The sequence below is a fragment of the Clupea harengus genome, chromosome 21 (assembly GCF_900700415.2).
Source record: "Clupea harengus chromosome 21, Ch_v2.0.2, whole genome shotgun sequence".
Lineage (NCBI taxonomy): Eukaryota > Metazoa > Chordata > Actinopteri > Clupeiformes > Clupeidae > Clupea > Clupea harengus.
In genome coordinates, this window is record NC_045172.1 from 2,245,121 (window position 1) to 2,271,864 (window position 26,744).

The window sequence follows — 26,744 nt, forward strand, 5'->3', positions numbered from 1 at the left end:
ATAAAGCTACTAACGGTAGAATCGAATATAAACTAAATGACAGTGTCAAATACGATAAAAACGTATAAATTACTGAGTACATCAAACCAGTCGCTCTCCCGTAGTAGACAGTTGGGCTACAACCAACGGCAGGAAATGTCAAGATAGAATCTTGCGTGCGCAGAGTGGATTTTTGTTTTCTCGAACACCGTAGCCGTCCTTTCAACCGTCGCTGCTTAAAGTCCCTAATGTCTCCATAGTAGTGTAGTACAGCATCAATAGCTGCTTTGTGTTTGCCTCAGTGAGGCCCTCTCTTCTGTCATCCATGAGGTGCTTGTACTGGGAGAAGGACCTCTCCACGTCCACACTGGCATCAACAGGCATCCAAATGGCATCTTGTGCCACAGCAGCCAGACCTGGAAACCTCTGCTGCAGACCACCCCAGAAAGCAGACAAGAGGGTCTGGAATGTCTTCCTGCTTGTACTGGGCATAGATCGCAAACTCATCTCTCAAATCCTGGGAGGGGTTCTTGAGTCCAGGGATGGCATCGAGATCAATGATGCTGTGTGAGAGGGCTGGCAGTTGACGGGGGTCAAACACTCTCGCTGCCTTGTAGAAAGCCTTGGCTGGGTAGTCATCAAAGTGCTTCACCAGCTTCTTAAAGGGCCTTCATTACCTTGGTCTTCTCCTGGCCCTTCAGCTTTCCCAACAGTCTGTCTGACTCTGGGACAAAAGAGTTTGTAGTGGTGCCTGCCTTCAAGTAGGCCCTCAGATCCTCCATGGTGTTGTAAACAGTGCAGGCCAAGGGGTCGTGGGTGGCCTCTAGAGAAGTCAGATTTGTGACGTGTCTGGGACAGTTCTCCGTGATGAAGTGCACCTGCAACAGGATCTCTGGGTAGATCTCCTTGTGACCACATAGTTCCACGATCCTTTTGAGTGCTATGCCCTGGCTCTCCTCAGCTAAAGGACACAACACTGACACTGACAGTAAGTTATAGAAAGTATTGCTCAGGACAAGGATTGCATAATTGACATTGTGTAACAATACAATGAATTATATTTTTCACTGAGGTACATTATACATACCACTGAAAAAGCCGTGATACAGGTGTATCTGTGCAGCCCGGTATATCACTGCAGCAAACCAGGAATTCCACCTGGTTGAAACAGGCACTGGTGGAAGCTTGACCTGTTCAGACGGCAAGAACTCAGCCAGGTAGGCCAAGTACCGACTCTTCCTTCCAGGCTTCTTGAAGAACGATGATTTCACCATCGTGACCAGGGTAGCAGTGTGTGAAGCGTTCCCCAGCCAGGTTGAGGATATGTGCCAACATGCACAGACTTTGAGAACACCGGTGTGAGAACATCTCTATGCGTCTTCTTGCAATATGCTGCAGAGTCGGAGACAAAAGCAATGATGTTGTGAAACTTGACTTCAACGCTCGAATGCCAGCGACAACATTGAGGATACTGTGATCACGGATGTCAGTTGTCTCATCGGCGAGGTTTATCCTTCACTAGGGATTTCAGGCCGTTGAAATGTCCCTCAAACAGCCTTGGTCTGTATGTCTGCCTCAGGGTGTTAGCCTGGGGTAGTGCACCCCCTACTTGCAGTGCTTGACCATGAATGGCTTCATTTTGGCAATCTTCTCAAGTGGTATGTCCGACATAGTGCACATTTTCAGGTAATCAAGGATGAAGTCCTCACACATTCCCTTGGACGCAGTACTGCTAGGTAGACTGTCAAGCGTGACCTGCTGCTTGGCCTTGGCCGAGTCTTCCCTGGCTACGGCTTGTTGTTTACATCATTCATGCTTGTGGGATTTGAGGTGATCTATACAAGTGTCCACCCTCTTGCAATCAATACTGTGTTGACATTATTTATAAAACAGAAGGTCACCTGAGACATAGGTCTCTGCATGGAATTGTTTGGCGCGTTCTGTGGCGGTAAGCCGGCACACGGGCAGACCATGTTGTTGCTTTTCTGAATGGCAGCAGCTGCTGTCGTGCTGCATGATTTATGATTCTTGCATGTTGCCGGAACCAATGACGTTGGCTGCATAGGTGGCAGACTTGGCCTTTCTTAGCAATGTGTCACTGAAGCTCTTAACATTTCTGGTGACAAGGGAGCTAAGCATCTCTGTGTCAGCCGTAAGGCCGTCTCCTTAGATTTTCGGAATGCCCAGGACACAGAAGTACCACAAGGGAGCTGTATAAAAATATACTTTATTTTGTATAAAAACGTGGACTATAATTTAAGGGTTAAAAGCATCTTAAAATCCAAGCCATCTCCACCAGATAGTCCAGTCACCAGCCCTCGGTTGACAATAGACCAATCGCGGTAAATCCAGCCGTGGTCTGTTCGGTGAAGCTTGGTCAATGTAACGTCGCGGCTGCTGCACCCTCACTTTGTTGGGATTCCCCGGGGATCCCCAGTGACGTCAGTCGCGGCCTCCCCAACCTGGTGGACACGTTCACCACAGAAGCCGTAATCAAGGTACAGTCGGTCCAATAAACAAAACACTACAGGGCACAGTATATAGATGGTAATCCTACTTCCCTTTATGTTGGATATGGTGAACGTTGAGTCATTCACGTCGGTGGCTTCGCTTGGTTTCCATTGTTCGTCAGTGGAGTTTTCTTCCATTCCGGAACCAGCAGTCCTCGGGTAAACAGGCAAGGGATCAACACTCCTCAGGCCACGAATACAGTATACATGAAACATACAAAGATAAAAGGCTTACGTCCCTCAGCTCAGGGAGTAATGAGCATTGAGCAGCCATCAACCGGAGTTCTCCGGTACGATGGCGTGCGCTGCGCTGCGCTGCTTCTCTCCGTGGCAGTCCGTTTCCTCCGTTCGTTTTCGTTCGTTCGGTTGACCCGTCTCCTGGTCCCCGCCGGGCACCCAGTATGTTTGTAGCTCCGTCCTTTTGTAGTTCCTCCACTTTACCCCTCGATCCCGTTGATACGTAATTGTCCAGGTAATGAGTCCAGGTGAAAGTGATTTAGTAATTTGCTAGTCCTAATGGGAAGTCGGTGTAGGGATAGTGTTCTATGCGATTCACACAGTGCACGTAAATGGAAGATCACACAGTGAAATAGTGAACACACGAGCATCATACATTTTAAGCGCACAGCAATCAAAAGGCACGTCACACAATATACACAGCAAGCTGGTAACACACTTAACTATCCACTTAGTCCCAATAGGCTGACATCTGTGCTAAGGCTGGCAGTGTACTTTGTCTTGTTTTTTGTCACCAAACCTGAAGACTCTTTCAGTCAAAAATGACAAGGACACGACAGAAGAAAGGCTTGCAAAAAGTTTTCCTCCTCCTGTTGCCATCATACCCATTTCACTCTAGGCTACTTAGGACCTTCTCAAACAATGGTCATGTTGTATTTTTCCCCTTTTTAATTAACATATTTAACACCACTCATACCTGTCGGGTGTCATGTTTCATCACGGTTTTTTTTCTCCCCAAGTCTGACGTTTGAATGCAAGCCCAATGACATGATGTGATACCAGGACTAGACAACTGCTAAGACCAAATGATGGCGCTGTGTTCGCTTCTTTATAATTTAATTAAAATCTAGTCAGAGTTTTATTAGGCTATTATCATTAGCCTATTATTAATAGAATCATATATCCTATTACACATGACAACAGCTGTGCGTAAGCCTATGTGTGGACATTGTAGAAGGCTGTCGCGGACTTCGAGCATGAACTTGAGAACATCAGACATGTTCACACTTGACATGTAGGCCCATGATTCTCTGATAAAATACGCATCATACTGTGTTCATTACCTGTCGCTCCTTGGTGACTGATGTCAATATTGACATTGCACACTGCAGAAAGCATGGTGGGGAAGTCTGGAAGAACGGAGGCATGGCCATCTCTCCCGGTAACTATCAATTCATTTTTGAGGTGCATGGGATCTCTTTTTTTGTATCCATTGGTTCTACCATGGTAGCCTACTACAATAGTTTGTCTGAAATTAGTTATATTAAAACACCAACAAAATGCAACGTTAAACCATTTGTAACACAGCCAAGACACTTAGATCTATTTGCCATTTTAAATCGATGGTGAACATGAAGACCGCATGGTTAACATCGTTGGGCTAAAATTAAATTAATTTAAAGTAACTGTAATGTACGTGGAAATGTAGGATCCAAATGCTCGACTCAGAAACAGATGCAGAATAACAACTTTTACTGAATGGGTTTGGTACACGGTAAGTCCAAATACAAACAAATCCAATCAGGGATGGGCATCGTCGTTTATCCAGTCCAGGGTCGTCACACAGGTAGTAGTTTGTAGAGGCAGAGGTACCGGCAATCACGGAGTCGAGTAAACCGTCCAGGGTCGTTATCCAGGTAGGCGGTTGTGGAGGCAAAGGTACCGGCAAGGAGAAGGCAAACACGGAGTCGATTATACAGGCAAGGGTCGTTATCGCTAGAACTTTGGAGAACATGGCAAATCGCTGGAACTCTTGAGACACGGGGGAAACAAAGACGAACTGGCAACAAGACACAGGAACACACAGACTAAATACTAGGTGATGAGGAACAGGTGCAAACAATCGGGGAGGGGCAGACAATAAACAAGGTGGAGCACACACAAGGCAGGGAGTGAGGAGTCTGAGAAGAGAGATGAGTAAACAATCACAACACAGAACATAAGAATAAACGATCTATATCAGCCAACTTAACTCTAGTATACAGGACTGGACGTAACAGTAACACTATGGAGTTTCTGGAGCCGCCAGGTATGGGGCTACTTTCTGCTGGACTATTCAGTAACTTATTTGCTGTCTTGCTTTATCTTGTGTTGCACTTGCTTGATGTTTGACTGTGTTAGGACAGTCACCCCCACAAATACACACACACACGAAGACAAGCAAACACACACTTAAGAAGAACACTAGTATCTCAATGTCAAAACCCCAATGGAGGATCAGTGCACTAGTTCACTACTTTGGGACAACTAAACTGTGTCGCCTGACCTTCATAGTAGCAAATCTATCTATCAACTGTTTAGTATTCACCTTCTCTAGTACCTCCTTTTCAAAAGACATCACTGCCAGGTGATTAAGCCTCATGTGTTCCATGGTACTTCGCAGCCACGTGTGGACACGGCGCACTGCACTAAAGGAACGCTCACAGCTACAGCTGCTGACTGGGACGGTGAGCGCAGCCTGAATGGTAGCTGTAAGGAAAGGGAATATGTCTGCATCAAGCAGCTTTAATAGGCATGACATGTCTTTCACTCTTGCGCTTTATGTAGTTTTTCGCCACAGACACCTCCTCAGAGTTCAGCTCTATATGGTAGTGAATTGCAAGTGCGGAAAAATGTGGCTCAGTCAAGAATTTGTCTGATGCTGGACTGCACGCTTGAACCCCATTTAGCAAATCTTCACTAACGTCTGAGAGTCTTTTTCCCATTCTGTCGAGACAAGGATATAGAAGTTTTTGTTTTAGGTCCACTGAATCTGAACTGGCACTAACCTCACTGCGCGCCCCACAAGACGACTCAACCACAAAGTCCTCCAGACGCTTTGTCTTCCGCCTCTGTGTAGATGCGTCATGGATTGGAATATCATTTGCTTCACATATTGATGATAGCACATTAAAAGGAAGAAGAAGAGTGCTGTGGTAATCGCGTGTGTTCTTACAGACACTGCCCGAGCAATACTACCAACTACTGATCAGCAGCAGTGGCATCACTGCGCTTCTCTTTAAGAGAATCAGTGACTGCATTTTTGTATGCCACTGCTTGGCAAAGGTCAATGTTATCTTTTTGCAGATAGCGATGTAAGCATGCTGTTACAGAGAGGAGAGACTGGAAAAGAAACAGCATATAGACTGTTGAGAATTGGCAGAGTTTTGCCTTCACCCCCTGTTATTGAGGTTAACAGACTGTATATTTCTGGTTGTAGGTTGCTTGGTAGTATTGCTCGGGCAGTGTCTGTGAGAACACTCACGATAACCACAGCACTCTTCTTCTTCCTTTTAATGTGCTATCATCAATTTCATTACATGACAATGCATGAGATGATACAATTGGGTGTGGTCTGCAATGGGAATAGGGACCAATCAGCACTGCACTGGATTACATCAACATGCATGATTGCTACACTATAACAATTACACATAACCAATATTATTTAGACACATATCATAGTGGACATTACACTAAGCAACATAGATCTCATTCGTATTATATTAAACAGTATGAACTCATCCTTATTACATCAATCAATATAAGAGAACATACTAAATCTGCGCTTAGCATGCTAATCGCTACTAATAGCAATGTGAAGCCCACTACAAACACTATCACAGTAACTTCATGAAAGACACTTACTTTTATCAGGTACGCACACAATGCGTCACATACATATAGAAACAATGATGATTGGAAAACTCTAACTTACGAGGCACTCGGTATGTTTTAACTACTTAAACTGAATTGGCTACGAACGAAACTTTTCGTTATCTAACTGTCAATCTTAAGGTTCCATGGCAATGTTCCGAAAGCCCATTATTCCGACAGCCCGCTGTTCCGAAATTATGAGCACAGCAACGTGAACCACTTCAGCCCACATGCACATCCCAATGAATTGATCACACAATCATAAACATATAAATGCATTTATTTCACAAGCATGAACTTTAATTCAGAATATTATGGCATTTGCATCGCAATGATAAAAAAAATACTTTTATGATAGCCAACGCATGCATGCTTTGTCAGTGCTTGACAACATCTGCGTAATGTCCTGCGACAATCTGCCGGTGATTTCCTTGGCACGAGTGGTACTACCCCATATTCAAAACCAGAGTAGGCTAAATTAACAAATATTGCCTAGGAAAAGTGATATGCGTGATAGCCCGGTGAGCGTCTGCGCTCCGCTGCGCAAACTAAATGCTGTGTGTGTTTTGTGCCACTTAAAATATTACTAAATTATGCCAAGGGGACTATTGAGATTTCGGAATATCGGGCTTTCAGAACACTGGGCCGTCCCCCAATCTTAACTGAGGGAGCTGCACGCGTTGCTAGGCAACGTCATTATTAATGGAGTCTTTCGTACATCCCCACTGCGAGGGATTTGTTGATGGCAGTGAGGGATTCAATGATGGCAGGGAAGTTGTGAAGCACTGCATTCACTGACCGAAGTTGACATGCCCATTGTGTGTTTGACAACTGGACAAGTTCACTTGGCTGCAATCCTAGCTCTCTTTGAGTGTCAAGACATTTTCTGTGGTTCACAAGAGAGATATTGAAAAAGGTGTAAATGTTTTCCAGTATGTCAAAACAAATCTTTGGCCTCAGAAATCGCTCTACATGTGTGACACAAAACTAAGTTTAGTTTGTGTGCAGAACAATGAACATACACAGCCTCTGGGTGCTTCTTGTGAAAATGGGCCTGTACACCCCCCACTGGCCCGTTCATTACAGCTGCCCCATCGTAAGTCGGAGCTACACATTTCAGGTCCTCAATACCATGAGCAACTCATTGATCCTCAATTGCAGTGGTTATTGAGACAGGATCAAAGTGAGTCAGTTCTGTAGGGGATAGCAGCCTTTCCCTAACAGCACCCTGTGAAACATATCTGACACAGAAGGCCAGCAGTTCAGTCTTTCCATCTCTGGCCTCGTTAGCCATAAGGGCATACATCTTTGACTCCCTCATCTCTCTAACAACAGCTGCAGTTATTTCTTCTGAACAACACTGTATCATTTCATTCTGACTGCGACAAGAGAGATAAGTGGTGTTTGCTGGAGGAGTGTAGCTTTGCAAGAAAGGGTCAAACATTTTCAGGAGCTCCATACACTCCAAGAAATTCCCTCTTGTTGCTTTCAAGAGATTCATCATGACCCCTAAATGGAATTCCCTGTTTCCCTAGCATACGAGTCACTTCTGCAATCCGTCTCGAGTACTCTTTTCTCTCAGTAATTTCCTTAACACTTGCAGTCTCTATTTGTTGTGCAACACTAACTTTTGACTTGCTTGCCTTATAGCAGACAACACTGTCTTTATGGCATTGTGTGTTCTCATGCTTGTGAAACATGCTCAGTGCCTTTTTCCAGTTCTTGACCCCACCATTCAATAAAGCTCTGAAACCAGTTTTGCTGAAAGGCTCTGTTTTGCGTGCCAAATTGATCTAGAGCAGTGTTTCTCAAACTTTTTCAGACCAAGGACCACTTAGCCAATAAAAAAAAACTCGCGGACCATCTTACTAAATAGTATATCCCCGGAACAACAGGCCTCCTACCCAGACCTGGCACCAGACAATTGTTAGCGGCAAGGCCGGATTAACCATTAGGACAACTGGGCACTTGTCCAGGGGCACATGACAACTAAGGGGCCCTGCAACGTCAACTAAAATGTTATATCACGTTATGAACGCAGTCCTTACTTTCCTTAATGGGAGCACTTTATGGCAACTCGTTCGATCAAAATATGATGTTAAATCACGTCAAAAACTGTTTGTGTAGTCTAGTAGCTGCCTGCACAAATGCCGCTTGGGGCTTGCCAGCTCTACGCCGCGGACACTGCGAGCGAGACTCACGTGTCTTGAAGCGCTGCGGCTGGAGGAGAGCGTCCTATGGGGAGAAGCAGTGCAGCAAGATGGAGAAGCAGTTAAGAGGGAGTGCTAATGTGAGAAGTTTTAAAAGTAAAGATAGGTCATTAGGCCTCATAATTGTTTGTGTAGTCATGAGTTCAGTCTTTAAGGGAGGCCAGTTGTAAGGTCCATTTGTTTAAGTAAAATAATAAGGATATATAGTAGTGAAGTGATCAACATTAAATGTTGAATTGTGATACAATAAACATGATCTTGACTTTAAAATTACATGCAACAGTGTAGCCTTGAGCCTTGTTGCCCAGGGCACAGAACATTCTTAATCCGGCCCTGGTTAACGGCACATGATTTTCGCGGGTGGGAACTCCTTTTTTATCGGTAGGCTAGTTATATATATGACAATGCGCTAGGCAAAGCATCTGGAACCCTGCTCCATGCGTGACTTGGTTAAGTTACAAACGATAGTTCGCTCACAGCCTCATACTCCCATCACACACTCAGACAAGCCAATGTATCACTAAACACCAATAAACACAACCATGCGCATACCGACCACGCGACCGCAGTAATTCACTACCAACCGTAGGCTAGCCGACTGGCATTAATATAGCCATCCTAGTAGTCAACTTTTCATAATTATGAGTCGTCATTATCCAACGTCACACAACACAGAATAAAGTTATCATCTTGCTGTCTCCGCAGCGGGAGAAAAAAATTGCTGTTTGAATGCAGCTCCACGGCGGTAGTGACAGAGGCATTCTCATAAAAAAAAAATGTAATTGTCCCTGTCTTAAGCCACCGATCCATGACCTTCTTAATAGATTATGCTACTCTTTAATAGATTAGGCTTCTACTGACTGTGTTCTCTTCGTTCTGAGTTGTATGTTAGAAATGTCGCAATAATTTACTTGTGGCAGTCGCGGACCACTACGGGGCACTTGCGGACCACACTTTGAGAACGACTGATCTAGAGGGTACTGTGGCAGCTTCAGTTGTTTAGGGCCAGAATCCTTATCACCTAAATCAGGGGTTCTCAAACTTTTGCAAGCTGGGCCCCCCCAAAGCTGGTTAGGGGTAGTTGGGACCCCGCCCGCGGCCCGCCGCTACCGCCCTCAACTACACCACCATATATAGTAGTTGGCTAAATAGATAGATAGCATATTGTTATTGATAGGCCTGACATGTCAAGGTTAGGCTATTGTTATTGTTAGGCCCATACAGACAATTATTATTACTATTTTTTATTATTATTATTGTTATTATTATTGGCTGTCTTTAAAAAAAAATGTCCATCTGTGGAAAAGCAATCATTTTCAATGGTAGGGATTTGTAGCTCAAGTTTGTAGGTTAACGTTGTAGGCTAGAATTTACTAACTAGTTATATCTGGCTGAGCTACTTAGTAGGCTAGCATACCCACAGGATCAATGAACCGGCATGATAAAAGAGAGCCACGACATCTATAATTAACTCCTGATGATTTAACCATTTCGTTTATTTTACTATTTTCAGTCGCTTCCAGTCTGTTTACTAGACGTTATCACCGTCTGTCTGCACGCTCGCAAGGCTCACTCACTCACGCACGCACGACCAAACAGAGCCGTGCGCTTGCCACCACAGTCTCAAACAGGCGGAATTCCTGTGCTACTCGAGACTATTTTTATTTCTAACTCTAAACATTAAACAAAATAAGTTCACTAAATCGGTTGTTAGGTGTGAATTTGACTCTCAAAATCAAAAATATATATATATACAGTACCAGTCAAAAGTTTGGACACACCTTGTCATTCAATGGTTTTTCTTTATTTTTCTTTTTTTTCTACATTGCAAATTAATATTGAAGACATCAAAATTATGAAGGAACACATATGGAATTATGTGGTAAACAAAAAAAGTGTTAAACAAACCAGAAAATGTTTTATATTTTAGATTCTTCAAAGTAGCCACGTTTTGCTTTGATGACAGCTTTGCACACTCTTGGCATTCTTTCAATCAGCTTCATGAGGTCGTCACCTGGAATGGTTTTCCAACAGTCTTGAAGGAGTTCCTAGAGGTGCAGAGCACTTGTTGACTGCTTTGCCTTCACTCTGTGGTCCAACTCATCCCAGACTGTCTCCTCAAAAAAGGCTTTCGTTTCCGAGATATCCTACCCGAGTTAGAACAAAACACAACAGTGTTTTTTCATATCCCATATGTCTCCCATTAATTAAATGGATTGTTGTGAACTTTTATTTTGGGGCAAATTAGTTTTATGGGTTATTCTTTAGACCTACCCCAATCTCTGAAAAAGAGCCAAATTAGGCCAGTCCGAATAGGGGTGAGGTGACAAGGCCTATAACTTGATAATGCTCTCTCTTATCTTCATCAGATTTGCTGAGCAATGAACCAGGTACCTGCCCTACATCACTAAAGGGTCAAAATGTAATTTATCTAAAGAAATACTTAGTATATAGTACTGTAAACATAGCTTTAGTTTATTGGTAACCCAATAAAGTAAAGTTTATCTAAAATTACAAGCCTCTAAAACATAAAGATACAAGGCGTAAATAGAATAAGTTTTATTGAAACAAACCAAGAACCAAGAGCATACAAAAAAAGAACAGATGCATAAACCTGTACAACACCTGAAATGAGGTTTTGTAAAGATGAAGTTCCATAAAGTGAAGTCCTTGTTTTTATATTCTTCACTACACGGCAACATCACTAGACTAAGTAATTAATTTTTTTTTATTATGACAGGATAGTTTTGTTTTGAAGTGTTCTTTTATTCTGATATAACTAGCGATGTTTGTCAGGTTTTGTGTCTGAGTCTACGAGAGTAACATGTGGAAGACTGGTCATGGGCTGGGTTAAGTTACGAGAAGTAAACAAAATGAAATAATGTCATAAACAGCACTGGGAGGAGTCACTGGATATGAACGCTTACATTATTTATTATCAGGATGTTTACTGCTGATCTAATGAAGCGGAACATGAGAGATAGGATATGACAGTGATATGTTGAAAACATTTACATATGTGAATCAAGCCACATCAGGAAAGTAATGTAACAGTATTTACACTTGTGAATCGCGTGATATTTATGTGAATCAGGAAATACATTTGTGAATCGAGTGACATTTATTTTTGAATCATGTGAAATGCTTTTGTGAATCACTTTATACATTTGTGATTCGCAGGACAATTATGTGTCAGTTTTGAAAATATTCTAACTCCATTTTGACATCCTGGATTTTTTTCGTCTGAACTATTTGATGGTGTACAAACACATGCAGTTACAGTGATTTAACTGCAGAGGGAGCCATATACCACTCCGTGAGTTCTCTGAGAGTCTCCACACCAAGGAGGTTCCTTCTAATGGGGACAGCTGGTAAGGAGGAGATTTTACAGTAAAAGATAGTAACCCCACAAGTGCATGACATTGGTGTATGGCTAAGGACAAACCAAGAAGCTAAAAAGAGATTAGAAAAGAATAAGATGGAAGTTAATCAACCATGTCCAGCATTGTACAATTCATTTAGGAGTGTAAGACTGGTGTTTAACTATAGATAGATCTCTGGTCAGGAGCATCAAATTGTTACAGAAACGAAATTACACTTCTACTTGTATTATTTACACTCAGTCAAATCACCAGAAATGACATGACAGGCAGCTTTCTACTTCTAAATGATAAAACTATGTGGAGTATCTCGATGAGATCGAACTCTCTGAAGACAATCTAAAGACGTCCCCCCTCGCCACACTTCATCTGGGCCCTGGGTGGATGATACGGTGTTCCCTCCAGGCGTGGTGGTCCTGGAGAGACTTCCTCAGGTAGACCCCGAGCTCCAGCCTGTCCCAGCCCTGCCCTGCGGTCGGGTGGCTGAAGAACAGAGCCGTCTCAGAGGATCCCCCTTCTCCTGCTGGAAGCTCCCTGCCCAAGACGCTCCCCTGGCAGCCGTTAGGCCTCTCCTTTAGCGTTAGCTTTTTTAGCAGGGTAAAACTTGCCCCTGCGTCGTCACTCAGTGCCTCTACACGTAGCTCCCCGGTGCTGCGAGCGTTCAGATACACCTGCCTCCTACCCTACCTATCAGACACCTCAGCCAGCTGGCACTCCCCAGACTCCAGGGCGATTGGCTGGCTGGCCTGCCTGCCTGCCTGCCTGCCTGCCTGCCAGCCGGTATACAGGTCCTTGCTGCGCAGCACCACAGCATGGGTGCTCACACACTCACAGAAGCTACAGCAGAACCAGCAGCTCTGGCATTGCCTGCAGCCCTCCACCCCCTTCACATAGGCAGGCATGAGCAGCTGGATCCCGTGGCCCGGTCCCACAGCGAAGGTTTGGTCAAGCTGCTGTCCGTGACACTGCTCGTTAAGTCTGTTAAATCGCTCCAGGTCTCCCTGCAGTCTGTGCTGGTGACCTAGCATAAACGAGTCTGGCCTGGCTTGAGCTTACATTCCAGAGTTTTACCCTTCAGGCAGATGAAGAACAGAAACAGTGTTCTTGAGTTTCTCTCAAATACAGGACAGGGGTTCATAGTGCGGAAACCATCTTTGGTCCTCTGTGGGAGACCAGTGGAAATAACATTGCAAGTTTGAAATGAACAGTGGGCATAGAGACTTACAGTGTACATGATTTATAGGCCACTACTGTAGTTTCTATTCTATTCTATTCTATTCCATTGTGAAGCTTCTACCAAACAGTATGGGCTGTAGATGTGGCAGGGGAATAGTATTAAAACATAGACGTGAGGTGTAGGCGTTCTCCTGGGTACCTGCAGTGAGCCGCCAGGCATGCCGCGTGCCTTTCTTCATCACCAGAGCTGGGATTCTGAAGTAATAACTCTTATCAGCAAACACAAGTGTTTCTCTGGAGGAGGATTTAGTGGCACTGTAAGAAGACCAAATAATTTCAGTCAGTCTCTCAGATGAATTCTGTAGTGTAGAGGTACAGTCATATCTGCTGAGCAGGCCCCTCTGTTTGATGACTTAAGGAGCCCAGCAGAACTTTCTCAAACATGATGAAAGACATTCTAGAATCCTTGTTTTTGTACTGCTTTGCAGATTCTGAAACCTGTGGTCAGTTGGTTGACCATATTTTGTTAAATAGTTTCTTAAGTTCTATTTCCAGTTTAGTCTTTAAAGCTTGTGCCTACAGGAAAATCGCAATAGCTGTGACAATAAATGCCTAGAGCGAAACTTTTTACAGTAAATTTACACTGATAAACAAAGTGTAACCCTTGTTAGTTTCACTTGCTAGAAGTGGATGAACCCTAACTCTATTCACATTAGAATTGTACTGAGTATTGTGAGACACTCCCTAAGCCCTCCCCTGTAAGGGAGAACGATACATTTTCCCTTCCTTTTGCGTTCCCACACTCGCACCATCAACCCAGAGACACGTACACAGAGTCAAGATCGGGATATTTGATAAGATTAAATAACAAAATAGTGGCTTAGATATAACATAGAACTTTAGAATATAAGTAGACTGACTACATGAAGATTACGTTTATTTTGAATTCATCCTGGTGAGTTGACGTTGTCTAGCTATGATGTGAAAACGTAGACACTTAGTTAAATGTTCACGGTAGATTACCTGTTAATAGTAATTTAAACCAGTCAGGATGGTTGACAACTAATACTATACACTATAAGTGTGATGTTCCCTGTCATCTAATTTGCTAAACTTGTGTGATTACTGTGTTTTATGTGCATGTAAGCTAGCTGTGTTAGCCACATGGCTATGGTGCTAACCGTGAATAAGCTAGGTCTCCTATATGTAAATGAAGGAGAGAAATACCTGTGTCTTTTGACATAAATACACACTGTATGTTAAAATTACAAAGTGATGACATGGACAATGAACTATTTAGTCCTAGTGTGAACGATGAAGTTCTAAAAATGTAAATTTGCTCATCGCCACACACGTGTGTACAGGCTGGTTTCCCCCCCCACCCCTGAATGCCGCATCAACGGTCATTGTGAAGATCCGAGTGTTCCATTATGCTGCGCTAGCCTGCGTTCCATGGAGTGACTGATTCCCGCGAAACAGTATAGCGTTTTCCCCTGGACCATCCCACACAGGAGCGTGGTAGGACGGGACATTTTTGATCACACAGATTTTCCCCCTCTCCTTTCGATATTGACATCAGCTCGAGCTTTCCTTTTTTTATGAGATCTCACGTTAAAGGCATTACATTTTGTTTTGGTGTTGGATCCAACATTCTTTGTATATATTCTTTGATTATTTGTATATATCATATGTATTGTATTGAAACGTGCTTTGTATTTTATTGAATTAACTGCATTGAATAGAATATGCCACCTGTTTTTATTAGTGGTAGTTAAGGTTAATTGATATTTCATATATAAGCCATTTCACACACTGACACTACAGCACTACATATTTTTAGATAGATACTATACCACACTGAATGTTCTAGATCATTTAACTTAACATTTAACCTTGAGCAACACAATATCCTTATCAGCATCTTCCTAGATTACTTAATGAACTTCCAAATTTAAACATATAGTGAAATATAACACACACACTAGCATATTACACACTGTTATTAGTAGCATTTATCTTCCTTCCCCTTCATCCTGAAATTACATATGATGTACTGATATTTTTATAAATATAATTTCATACTTTGAAACATGATCTGATTGATTTGCTGTTGTTATTGTGGGTTTGGGTGGATATCTTAATGTAATTAAGCACTACTGCAGTCCTCCTAAACGAACCTAGAGATAAGATACCCCTGAGTGAACCTAGTGACAGACATTGTAGAGTTTAGTTGATAAGTGTCTACCCAGAGTCTCTCTGTAGACACAGGGTTACAAAAGCATTAACCACCAGGAGAAGCAATTAGTGCAATTGTTCCAGGTTATTTGTTTCCACAGGTTATAAAAATCAAAACAAACCATAATACACTTCTTTATCAGGTATGAGCACAGGTAATGCCAGACAGTGCAAAGGCAGATAGTTTAAAGAGCATTAGCATTTACACAAATCTGCAAAACACTTGCCAGTTTGTAATATTACTATTTCAAGACAAGCACACGGTAAAACAATATAAGCACAGATATTTAACAGATAATAAACCAGAACACAATGAAAAATGCACCTGTAAATTCTCACAGGATTGGACAGTTCTGATGACACCCGGTAAGTTGTTACATAAAAAAAAAATGTAAAACCTTCCAAACACATAGGACATTTCATTTTGTCGTAAGCAGAGACTGAATTAATAACTGGGTAGGCAGTGTTGTGACAGAATATCAGACATGAAGTCACTCACCATGGTACACTACACACCAAAGAACAATGCATGATGTTTGTGTTAGAGGGGCATTTGCACAATGTTGACACAATGTTGAGTGACATCATTGTTTTAAGATATTTTTTTTACTACAAAAACATCATTCTGTACCTTCAGTTGTGAGACACACCCATTGCCTTTGGGCAATTCCTGGTGATAATCCATAAAGCCATGCCCTCATATTTGACAAATAAAAACGCAGGAAATGAATGAAGTCTGCCAACGTAAATAAAGACCATAGATATTACATCTATAATGTAGACATAATTCAATTCAATTTTATTTATATAGCGCCATAACAATACAATTGTCTCTACATGACCTTTTGAACAGTTGCCTTAGAACCACAAGTACTGGTTGTCAAGAAAACTTGTGCGGGGGTTCCCTTAAATACATTTGTGATGCCAATTTTGTTGTCTAGACATTATAAATAAGTTTTGGCAATCAGAAAACTACTCCTATTTTATATCAATCTGCACAGTTGTCATAACAATTGGAAGGAGAAGGAGAGAATGGGGGATAGAGAGAGAGGGAGTGAAATAATTGGCTTCATATATTGCAGCTAAAAAACAACAGAGGAGTTGACAGAATGAAGGGGGAAAAGAGAGAGACGAGCAAAGCAGAGTTAGAAAGAAGGATAGAGGGATACAAGTGAAGAAAGTAAAGATGAAAAGAATGAGAAATAGACATGATAAAGACTGATGATTACAACCAACTGAGACTGTGTTTTGTCATAGGAATCAAGGGCTGAATGTAACTCTACACATCGAGGACCAAAAGGTTTGATGCAGGTTAGTCTATGCCAAATTCAGACATGAAAAGTACGTCAATAAATATAGTCAAAAAGAGTTTTAGTTCATAAAATAATAAGACCAGTCAGTACAAGTTCTTCTGTGCCCAAAGACCCACTGCTAAAATTGTCAAGTTCTACATGCCCTACCGCACATCTTAAAAATAAAACATGTGCTTTTTCAGATCTGGATCATATGAAACTCTCCCCCATGATACGCCACCTTGTGGAAAACATGACGGAAGAGTAAGAGACGAGGTTAAAATAACTCAGTGTTATAATTAAGTTTCAATGTTCTAAAATTCTTTTTTTCTTTTGCAGGCATTGGAAAATTGACCGTGAGGGTCTATGTGTGCCTGTGAGTTTGATTTCGATATGGAGTGTTGATTTGAATATAAGTTCTCTAATATTCTTTATCCTTTAATATTCCTCTCTGATGAAATACCTTATTTTTTGATTTTGTTTACTCAGAGGACCAAAGAAGAAGTTGGCCATCTTTGTGCTATCATAGTGAAGAAAGTAGTCCAGACTGCTCATTATTACCTGCTCCCAGTCCTCAGTGAAATTCTGGGTGTTCCTGTCTCATACGTATGTGGAATGACAAGATCAGGGCAACACACATTTTGGTATGTACAGTAATCACTGGAATTACTTGTTTATCCTTTTTTTTTCATAAAACAAAAGCTTTTACTGTTTATTACTCCTGTCAAAAATACCACCCTAAAATAGCATTTTTCAAATCTGCAAATCATGCCCAAATAACATTCCTGCTGTGAAATTCTACTTTTTTTAGTGCTTCTACACGTTAATTTGGGTATCTGGCATGTCTACCTACCCAAAAACTCAGGGAAAAAAAGAACTCCCGCGATTTGTTATGGCTCTAGTGCGTCAGAAACGTCATGCTTGAGTGACTGCGAATGAGCTTCCTTATCATTCTCTCGTCACTATGATATGGCTCGCCCCCCCATCTCATCCCCCGCCCCCCCTACACGTACTATAGATATGATATTTGCCAAAGCACTTCACTTCGTTTTTGCAAACCTCGGATACACTTGGAATAGCTAGCTAGCTGCATGAAGCAAATGAAGCCCTCAAGATGCGCTGTGGTCGGCTGCACAGATCTGTACATAACGTCCCAGCCTCAGAAGACACAAGAGCGAAATTGATTGAATTCATATTTACAAGGCATACATGACTAGCCTAAGGGATCACATAACATCCCCTCAACCCCTCTCCAACATTGGTAACGTCGCTAACCGCCCACACTAAACGGTCAAAATAATTATTTTTAAAGATACTTACAATTCCCTCGTCTGTACTGCGACAAATAGATGGTACCGATCTCGCTTGCAAGGTCAATCTTGTTGCCAGTCCAGAGTTACACTACCGTTCAAAAGTTTGGGGTCACTTCGAAATTTAAATATATATAGAAGCCCATTTCCAGCAACTATCACTCCAGTGTTCTAATGGTACATTGTGTTTGCTAATCGCCTTAGAAGACTAATGGATGATTAGAAAACCCTTGTGCAATTATGTTAGCACAGCTGAAAACTGTTTTGCTGATGAGAGAAGCTATAAAACTGGCCTTCCTTTGAGCTAGTTGATTATCTGGAGCATCACATTTGTGGGTTCGATTGTACTCTCAAAATGGCCAGAAAAAGAGAACTTTCATGTGAAACTCGCCAGTCTATTCTTGTTCTTAGAAATGAAGGCTATTCCATGCGAGAAACTGCAAAGAAACTGAGAATTTCCTACAACGGTCTGTACTACTCCCTTCAGAGAACAGCACAAACGGGCTCTAACCAGAGTAGAAAGAGAAGTGGGAGGCCCCGGTGCACAACTCAGCAAGAAGACAAGTACATTAGAGTCTCTAGTTTGAGAAATAGACGCCTCACAGGTCCTCAACTGGCAGCTTCTTTAAATGGTACCCGCAAAACACCAGTGTCAACGTCTACAGTGAAGAGGCGACTCCGGGATGTTGGCCTTCTAGGTAGAGTGGCAAAGAAAAAAACATATCTGAGACGGGCCAATAAAAAGAAAAGATTGGTATGGGCAAAAGAACACAGGCAAAGGGTTGCCCCCTATCTCCCTTGTTGTTTGCAATTGCAATTGAGCCTTTAGCACTGTCATTACACCAGACAATACAACTGACCATATATTAAGCAAGCCATTATCATTCAAGGGAACTATATCGGCCACCTATAGTGCGCTGATGGCACTCTCACTTTCATCCACTTCTGACTTAAAATCTCATTGGGAAAGTGAGCTGGGGGAACCTATCTGCGAGGAATCTTGGGAGGCTGCTTTGAGTAGAGTTCATAGTTCATCAATCTGCGCAAGACATGGGTTGTTGCAATTCAAGATTGTGCATTGCATCCATTGGACTAAACATAGATTGTCTAAACGGTTTTCTGATGTAGACCCATTATGTGATCGATGTAAGTGCAACCCAACATCACATACTCACATGTTCTGGTCTTGCCCAAAGCTCGACCATTATTGGTCATCCATCTTTGACACAATGTCAGGCTTCCTGGGGCAACCAATGTTGCCATGCCCATTAATTGGGTTTTTTGGGGCTACACCTGAGCATCTTGGTCTAACTAGGGCACAATCAAATAGCATCGCTTTCCTCACGCTCCTAGCCAGGCGGCTGGTTTTGATCAAATGGAAGGACTGCAAACCCCCAACATTCACACATTGGGTCAAGGATACACTTTACTTTCTCAAACTTGAAAAAATAAGACACTCTTTGAAAGGATCAGCAAATAACTATAATAAAATATGGGGACCTTTTCTGGATTATGTCAAGACACACATCACATTATCCCTAGATTAAGTCAAGACATACAGTATATTCCACAGCATAAGGTTGCGATTGGTTTACCATAAAGTAATAACAGCTTTTATTCAGTGGTTTAATTTGAAGTTTTTTTGTTTTGTTTTTGTTTGTCTTTTTGTCTTATTATTATGTTTTGTCTTTTTTACTTTTTGTCTATTGTACTTTTATTGTGTCAGTTACTACCTTCAATGTAAAAAAAATCCCAGATATGTTCAAGATGTCATGTCCATACTGAACTGAAATAAAAAGAATTGTCACACAAAAAAACAGCGGAAGATTGGAAAAAAAAGTGTTATGGACAGACAAATCAAAGTTTGAGGTGTTTGGATCTCACAGAAGAACATTTGTGACAGGTGAAAAGATGCTGGAAGAGTGCCTGACGCCATCTGTCAAGCATGGGGGAGGTAATCTGATGGTCTGGGGCTGCTTTGGTGCTGGTAAAGTGGGTGATTTGTACCAGGTAAAAGTGATTTTAAATAAGGAAGGCTATCACTCCATACCCTGTGGACAGCGCTTGATTGGAGCCAATTTCCTCCTACAACAGGACAATGACCCAAAGCACACCTCCAAATTATGTAAGAACTATTTAGGGAAGAAGCAGGCAGCTGGTATGCTGTCTGTAATGGAGTGGCCAGCACAGTCACCAGATCTCAACCCCATTGAGCTGTTGTGGGAGCAGCTTGACCGTATGGTACGCACGAAGTGCCCATCAAGCCAATCCAACTTGTGGGAGGTGCTTCAAGAAGCGTGGGGTGACATTTCTACAGATTACCTGAACAAATGAACAGCTAGAATGCCAAAGGTCTGCAATGCTGTAATTGCTGCAAATGGTGCATTCTTCAACGAAAGCAAAGTTTGAAGAACAAAATTAATATTTCAAATAAAAATCATTATTTCTAACCTTGTCAATGTCTTGACTATATTTTCTATACATTTTGCAACTCATTTGATAAATAAAAGTGTGAGTTTTCATGGAAAACACGAAATTGTCTGGGTGACCCCAAACTTTTGAACGGTAGTGTATATTGGCCCAGATTGGTAAAACAGTCCAATTCAAAGTGGCTTGCGCACACCAACAGACTTTTGCCAATTCTTTCCGGAACATTACCATTAAATATGAATTCAATCCATTTCGCTCTTGTGTCTTCTGAGGCTGGGACGTTATGTACAGATCTGTGCAGCCGACCACAGCGCATCTTGAAGGTTTTCAAGATTAATTGTTGACACAAAATAACCTGACAGTGAAATTATAGGCTTTGTGTAAAAGTTAGCGACATTAGCATGTTGTAGTGTGTAGGAGCCAGCTGGTGTACAGCAATGGCTAAAGATGTGGCCAACACATTTTTGTGTGAACAGTTAAGCTAGCCTTTTTGATCTATGCTTACTTCTACAATAGATAGTTCGTTTGGATGTTGTGGGATATTTTCATATGAATAAGGAATAGATTTACCAGATACCTGTTGAATGAGTGTAAAGATTAGCTTTGGGTTACATTTCAGATGAGGTAGAGATTTAAAATAAGAGGGCGTAGCTTGAAGTGCCCTAAGGTTAAAATGGGTGTGGTATTATATACCATGGAAGTCTTTTTGATTTGGGTGGGGTCAGAATGGAGAGGTCAGGTTTAATTGGCTGAATTGGTCAACCAAGCAAAACATGGATGGGAGGTGCTAATTACAGGTTTAAATATGTTAGCGGGAAGGTATTTTGGCAGATCTATTTCCGGTATACATCTCTTTACTGTGGCTTAATGTACTACAGTAAAGCCGTTGGAACAACACGTCCTTTGTCTTGACTTTCTGATTGTGAAAATAGTTTAAGACTTAGAATTGGCCACCACAATGTCTATGTTGTGGAATTTGTGTCGAAGTATATATTGTCTTTATGAGAAATAGTTCTCTCATCCAAAAAACATTCCCTTGAGTTGGGGTGGACGGAGGTGTTAAAGCTAGGGGAGCGCATCTCGTGGAGGAGGGGGGAGCTGGCTCATTAGCATTTAAAGGAACAGGCACTCAAAACAGGTCACTCCTTGGAGGGCTGTTTTTTGACAGGGTAAAAAGGATGCTGTTTTAAATGATTCTTGTGGTATTTTGACTAAAGTATGTTACAGACATTTCATTAAAACCCCAAGGAACCATATCAACTTGTGGTAAAATGGGCATACGATGGGTCCTTTAAGTGAACTGTGTGTAACTTGTTCTGTGTAACTATGTGTTGTCAGTTATACATGTGGTCTTTATGCCTTGGAATAGGGTAAGCACCTCAGAGGCCAAGAGACTTGAAGGATCATCTACACCAAAGAACTCAGGAGATAACAAACTAAATGCTCTTGGCAGCAGCCAAGAAAGAAGTCAATGAGATTTTGCGAGAATCTGTCAGAATAGTCAGTGGTTTGGATCCAGTTGTGCCTGCCTTACTAGAGGGATATTCTTCCATCTCCGAAAAGAATGTGGATTTGACAGCCTCATGCACCATTAAGGACTCTGAATCTATATCTGGTCCTACTACTATCACAATCCATCCCCTTGCTCAAACAATTTACCAGCACTGAATTTCAACAAAGGGCATCAAAGCAAGTGAGTGAGGTTTTGCTCAAAACTCTCGAGAATTTTCTGAAGATGACGAGGAGTCAAACGCCAAAGCAGAAAGTCAAACAGACCTCTGTCAGGTTCCTGCTATCTCTCCATCTGGTCCCCTGTCAGTCACTTGCAGTCGATCTAGTTGGTGATAAGGGCGATTAGGGCGACGCACTGTCTAGGAAAAAAAAAAAAAAAGAACTCCTGATGTATAAACGCAATATCCTTGTAAGTCGCGTAAATGACGACATGTAAATTTAAATGTAATAATTTTTTTTCTGTCGGATTCTACCACTAGACCATCTGATCTGCCTCTGTATGTCATTGTCGAATCAGTCATTCAGTCAGCTTAAAGTCGTGCTTCAAATTGCCCCGCCCCTTCTGGGGCGAAATGAAAATCGCCCCAGACCTCTCCCATTGACTCCCATGTTAAATCCATTTTTTTCACAAAACAGAGCTCTCAATGCATTCTCTATGGCTTCCGGGAGGGCTCACCCCTCCATGTCGTGTCATAAGTAATGGACGTAAAAGCCTATACGAACGTCATACAGCTTTCGACAGAGGCATATTCTGTCAAGATGGCGCCTGTTCAGTGCAACAACTCGATTCGCTCTTTGACAGAAGCTATTTTTTAGTCTGCGTATTAATGAAGATAAATTGACAACAAAACAATTAGGACTTCCTAGACCAAATGTATCCATTTAACAGGTTTCTACAAAGAGAGGGAAATCCTACATTTAAGAATTGGAACGAAAGAAAATCGCGGTCGTGAAGTGGCTAACGCGGTCTGTAGTTCATATATCACTGTCACTTTTCATAGGTTTCACAGTGTGTTTCACAGTTCGATTCTTGCACTAACACTGAATTATTTTTTATGTGATGACTTATTTTGCTTTTGTAAGCTAATACTTTCAAGATCAGTCAATAAATATTGTTGGTTTTGACTTATGTTACCCCTTCTTTATGTTGTTACTGGACACATCATGTGTCCTGTTAAGCTATGCTACATCATACAACATTTGAGACACGTGGATAATGAAAAAGTGGGATCATTTAATGTGGAGCCACATCATATTTGCTTATGAAGGCTCCTGGATGCAACTTTCTTCCATAGCTTTCCACCTGTAACTTACTACTCTAGCTATGTAGCAAGAGGGGACATATTACTGTTGTGTGCTGCCAATAGTGGACAAAAAGGTATTGCTGTATGAGTTAATCAGCTAACTTAATGTACCTACTGAATGGGTCGCCTTAATCATTATCAAAAAAATTGCCCCCCTGAGAATTTTTTCAGGAGCCGCCACTGTTATTGAATCTATGAAGGACAAAGTCTCCGGCCAAGAGGTTCATTCAACATATGATGTTGTTGGATGTGTTATTGAGGGGATGAAAGATCTTTTGGAGAAAACACGAGCCCTAGGAACTGTTGTTCCAATGAAAAGGATCTACAGGACAACATCTCGAAGAATGTTCAATGCAATTCAGAACATGGTGGGGAAATTGTTTTCCAAATCGTTTCACTCTGACAGTAAAAAGAAAATGACAGTGGCTTCTGCCATCAATGTCACTAGCCAAGTAATTGTGTCCATCTTCCCGATCTAGGATCCTCTTAGGATCGAACTTGCCCAATGACACGATGTGATACCAGGACTAGACAACTGCTAACACCAAATGATGGCGCCATGTTCGCTTGTTTATCCTTTAATAAAATTCTAGTCAGTGGTCAAGAGTTTTATTAGGCTATTATCATTAGCGTATTATTAGTAGAAACATATAGCCTATTACACTGTGACATGACAATAGATGTGCGTAGGCCTATGTGTGGACACTGTAAAAAGCTGTCGCGGACTTCGAGCATGAACTTGAGAACATTGATATGAAGACTGCATGGTTAACATCGTTGGGCTAAAATAAATGAATTTAACGTCTTATCTCTGCATTACTCTTTAGTTTACCTTTCAGAGATTTTTTACTTTGTTTAATGTCCTCATCTGAAGAATTGGCAGATGTGGGCGAGAAGGGAGAGTTAGGTAAAATCGCTAACTGAGACCTAAACAGCGGTTGATTCTACTGACTGCAGTGTAACCTAGTACTCTCTGATTTCGAGGGTCAAACAGAGAATGGTAACGGCAGGGGGTCTGTGATTGGTCAAATTCCTCTTCTGCTTCTTGCTCTTGCGTACATGTTGGCAGGTCTGCAACTTTACTTACTTTGTACACAGTAGGCTATGTAGAACAGCTAAAACACACATTCAAGTAAAGTGCAAAATCTTCTTTGACCAAATGTTATCAAAATAAACCAAAGACATAATTTTTGAGAGAGCCATAATGCTATTCTGTATGGATCAAGCATTTCCACCTGTTTTGGGAGGCTCTATAGAGGCACACGTCTGCATTTCTTCGCTGCAAAATCACTAATTAGGTCATCATATGACAGCTTCTGAGCCACTTCACCATTGATGCTGATGACAGCAAGACCACTTAAACGTTCCTGCCCCATTGTTGAACGTAAGTATGTTTTAATGAGCTTTAGTTTTGAAAAACTTCGCTCAGCAGAGGCAACTGTAACAGGGAGAGTTAATGCAATTCGAAGAGCAACCCAGAGATTTGGATACACCTCTTGAAGGCATTTATCATGGAGAAATGTGAGCAACTCCAAGGCAGTTGTCTGTGGTGGCAGTTGTGGAAGGTTGATGATTTCCTGAACCATCTCAAGTCTATCAATATCAGAACTTCCTTTCTCAGTCAGTGTCTTCTGCACTTCAATGCAGTTTGTGTTTTGACATTCCGTCCACTCTGCTGAAATCAAGCAGCACTCTAAATTTGTCTCTGACCTGGGTCATGGTCTCAAAACGCTCCTGCAGTGACATCAAAGCTGAGTCCACAACACTATTGAAAAATGTTACCTCAACCCTTTTGAGGGCATCACTGAAGGGCACTAAAATGCATAATGTTTAACAGTAAAATCTCAATTTAGCTTGCACCTAAGTTATAACATATTTGAGTGTGCTAACATTAGCAATAACGTCAGCTAGTTCGAGGTGTATGCATAGGCTAACTATTAAATTAGCAGCACATTTCCCGTATTTAACAATGATTAAACATGAACTTACAGTACCTGAAAGTGATACACGGGCATCATCTCGCAGTTTCTTTCTCTTTCTTTTTTCTGCCCCTGACTCCTGTTGTCTTTTTGAGGCCATTTTCGAAAAGTTGGCCTAGCCTACTATCAAAGTTCGTCAGGCCACTGAGATAGGAAAGGGCACCCCACCCGTAGTTATCGGGTTATCTCGTTATGGGAGCGGCGGCACTGGATATGTCAAATTTCAACAGTTCCTCGAGTGAATAACCTCGCTCTTTAGCGTAGTCAATGAAGTGAAGTGCATCAGATTCATCATTCTTGGAGTTAATCACCTTTTTGCTTGGACCAGCTGTCTGCACTTCAGGGTTGGGCTTGACAGTATTTTTGTTGGTGGAAAAAATGTCATGGATGGATGAAACTTTGAGAACCAGGTGGTCTTTTACTAGGGATGGGGATTCCTTGGAATCGTTAGCCAAAGTCCTTTTCGATTCCGCTATCGATATTAAATAAAAATGATTCCGCTAAAGATAATTTTTTTTTTTTATCTAAATTTTTAGATTTGTTTTTATTCCGGTATCATGTAAGTGCCGTTTAGGTATGTCACGTGCATGCAGCTTTGTTTTGTTTTAGACTGCAGCCAACATGGCGTCTAGGCAGAGGCGCTCAAAAGTGTGGTTATATTTCACGCTAAAAGATGACCACAGGGCCACTTGTGATGCTTGCAAAACGTCTCGTTCGTCAAAGGGGGGGGGGGACTACCATCACGCCGAAACATTTGTCCATACTGCATGCAATAACTTTGCAGGAATGTCACGTTTTTGAGCGCTACGGAGTGGAGATAACGTTAATGAATCTCAACCAAGCAACAGCAGCGCGGCTAAGGTTAGCTCTTCATCTGTTAATATCAAAGGTAAACTCTAACAGTCTGTTGTGTTAGTGCCATTGGTTTCATTGTGTAAACCAGCTTTCACTATTTGTTTATGTCAGTTTTATTGTTAGTTCAAGGAGAATACACTTAAAAAAACAGCACTGTAATTGGCAAGTTCAAATATTATTTAGCACAGCGGTTCTCAAACTCTGGTACCGTAATTTCCGGACTATAAGCCGCTACTTTTTTCCCACGCTTTGAACCTCGCGGCTTAAACAATTTAATTTATGTATTCTTCCCGTTTTCACAAGCTTTATGTCGTCAAAAAACTGAGCAAAAAAACACATTCTGTGACTGCTCAGGTTTTTGGCGGCATGAAGCTTTCATTAGACCAATGACATTGCCGAACGGGTTTTTAAACTTTTTAGTTAATAAACAATGAACAATCTAGCTTGCTCAAACGTCCCATCATTCTGATTATGGTAGTCATTTTGTCACCCTCATCATGGCAAAGACATGGAGAAATGCATATGATGCAGCTTTCAAGTTGAACAAGATTGATCTGGCTGTTGGAAAAGGGAATAGAGCTGCTGCACGGGAGCTTGGTCTTAATGAGTCGATGATAAGACGTTGGAAAACAGCAGCGTGAGGAATTGACTCAGTGCAAAAAGACCACTAAAGCTTTCAGAGGGAGGAAAAGCAGATGG

The 26,744-nt window shown here is 41.8% G+C and overlaps 1 protein-coding gene and 1 pseudogene across 1 annotated transcript; both read right to left on the minus strand.

The window, feature by feature from the left end:
• Window positions 1–201: 201 nt before the first annotated feature.
• LOC116218253 lies at window positions 202–1,414 on the minus strand. Its single transcript, XM_031559152.2, has 3 exons — window positions 1,067–1,414; window positions 657–961; window positions 202–408 (listed from the first exon to the last, which is right to left on the minus strand). The coding sequence occupies exons 1-3, from the start codon at window positions 1,251–1,253 to the stop codon at window positions 202–204; spliced, it is 699 nt and encodes a 232-aa protein (XP_031415012.1). The 5' UTR covers window positions 1,254–1,414.
• A 10,903-nt stretch (window positions 1,415–12,317) lies between these two features.
• Window positions 12,318–13,348, minus strand: LOC105913010 (annotated as a pseudogene).
• Window positions 13,349–26,744: the final 13,396 nt, after the last annotated feature.

Excerpts from the sequence above, each read along its gene's own strand:
- LOC116218253 (XM_031559152.2), bottom strand. The coding sequence starts at position 1,253 with ATGGTGAAATCATCGTTCTTCAAGAAGCCTGGAAGGAAGAGTCGGTAC. Across the intron at positions 962-1,066 it reads GTATCACGGCTTTTTCAGTG|TGTCAGTGTTGTGTCCTTTA; the intron begins GTATGTATAATG and ends ACTTACTGTCAG. Across the intron at positions 409-656 it reads AGGGCCAGGAGAAGACCAAG|CAGAGGTTTCCAGGTCTGGC; the intron begins GTAATGAAGGCC and ends GGTGGTCTGCAG.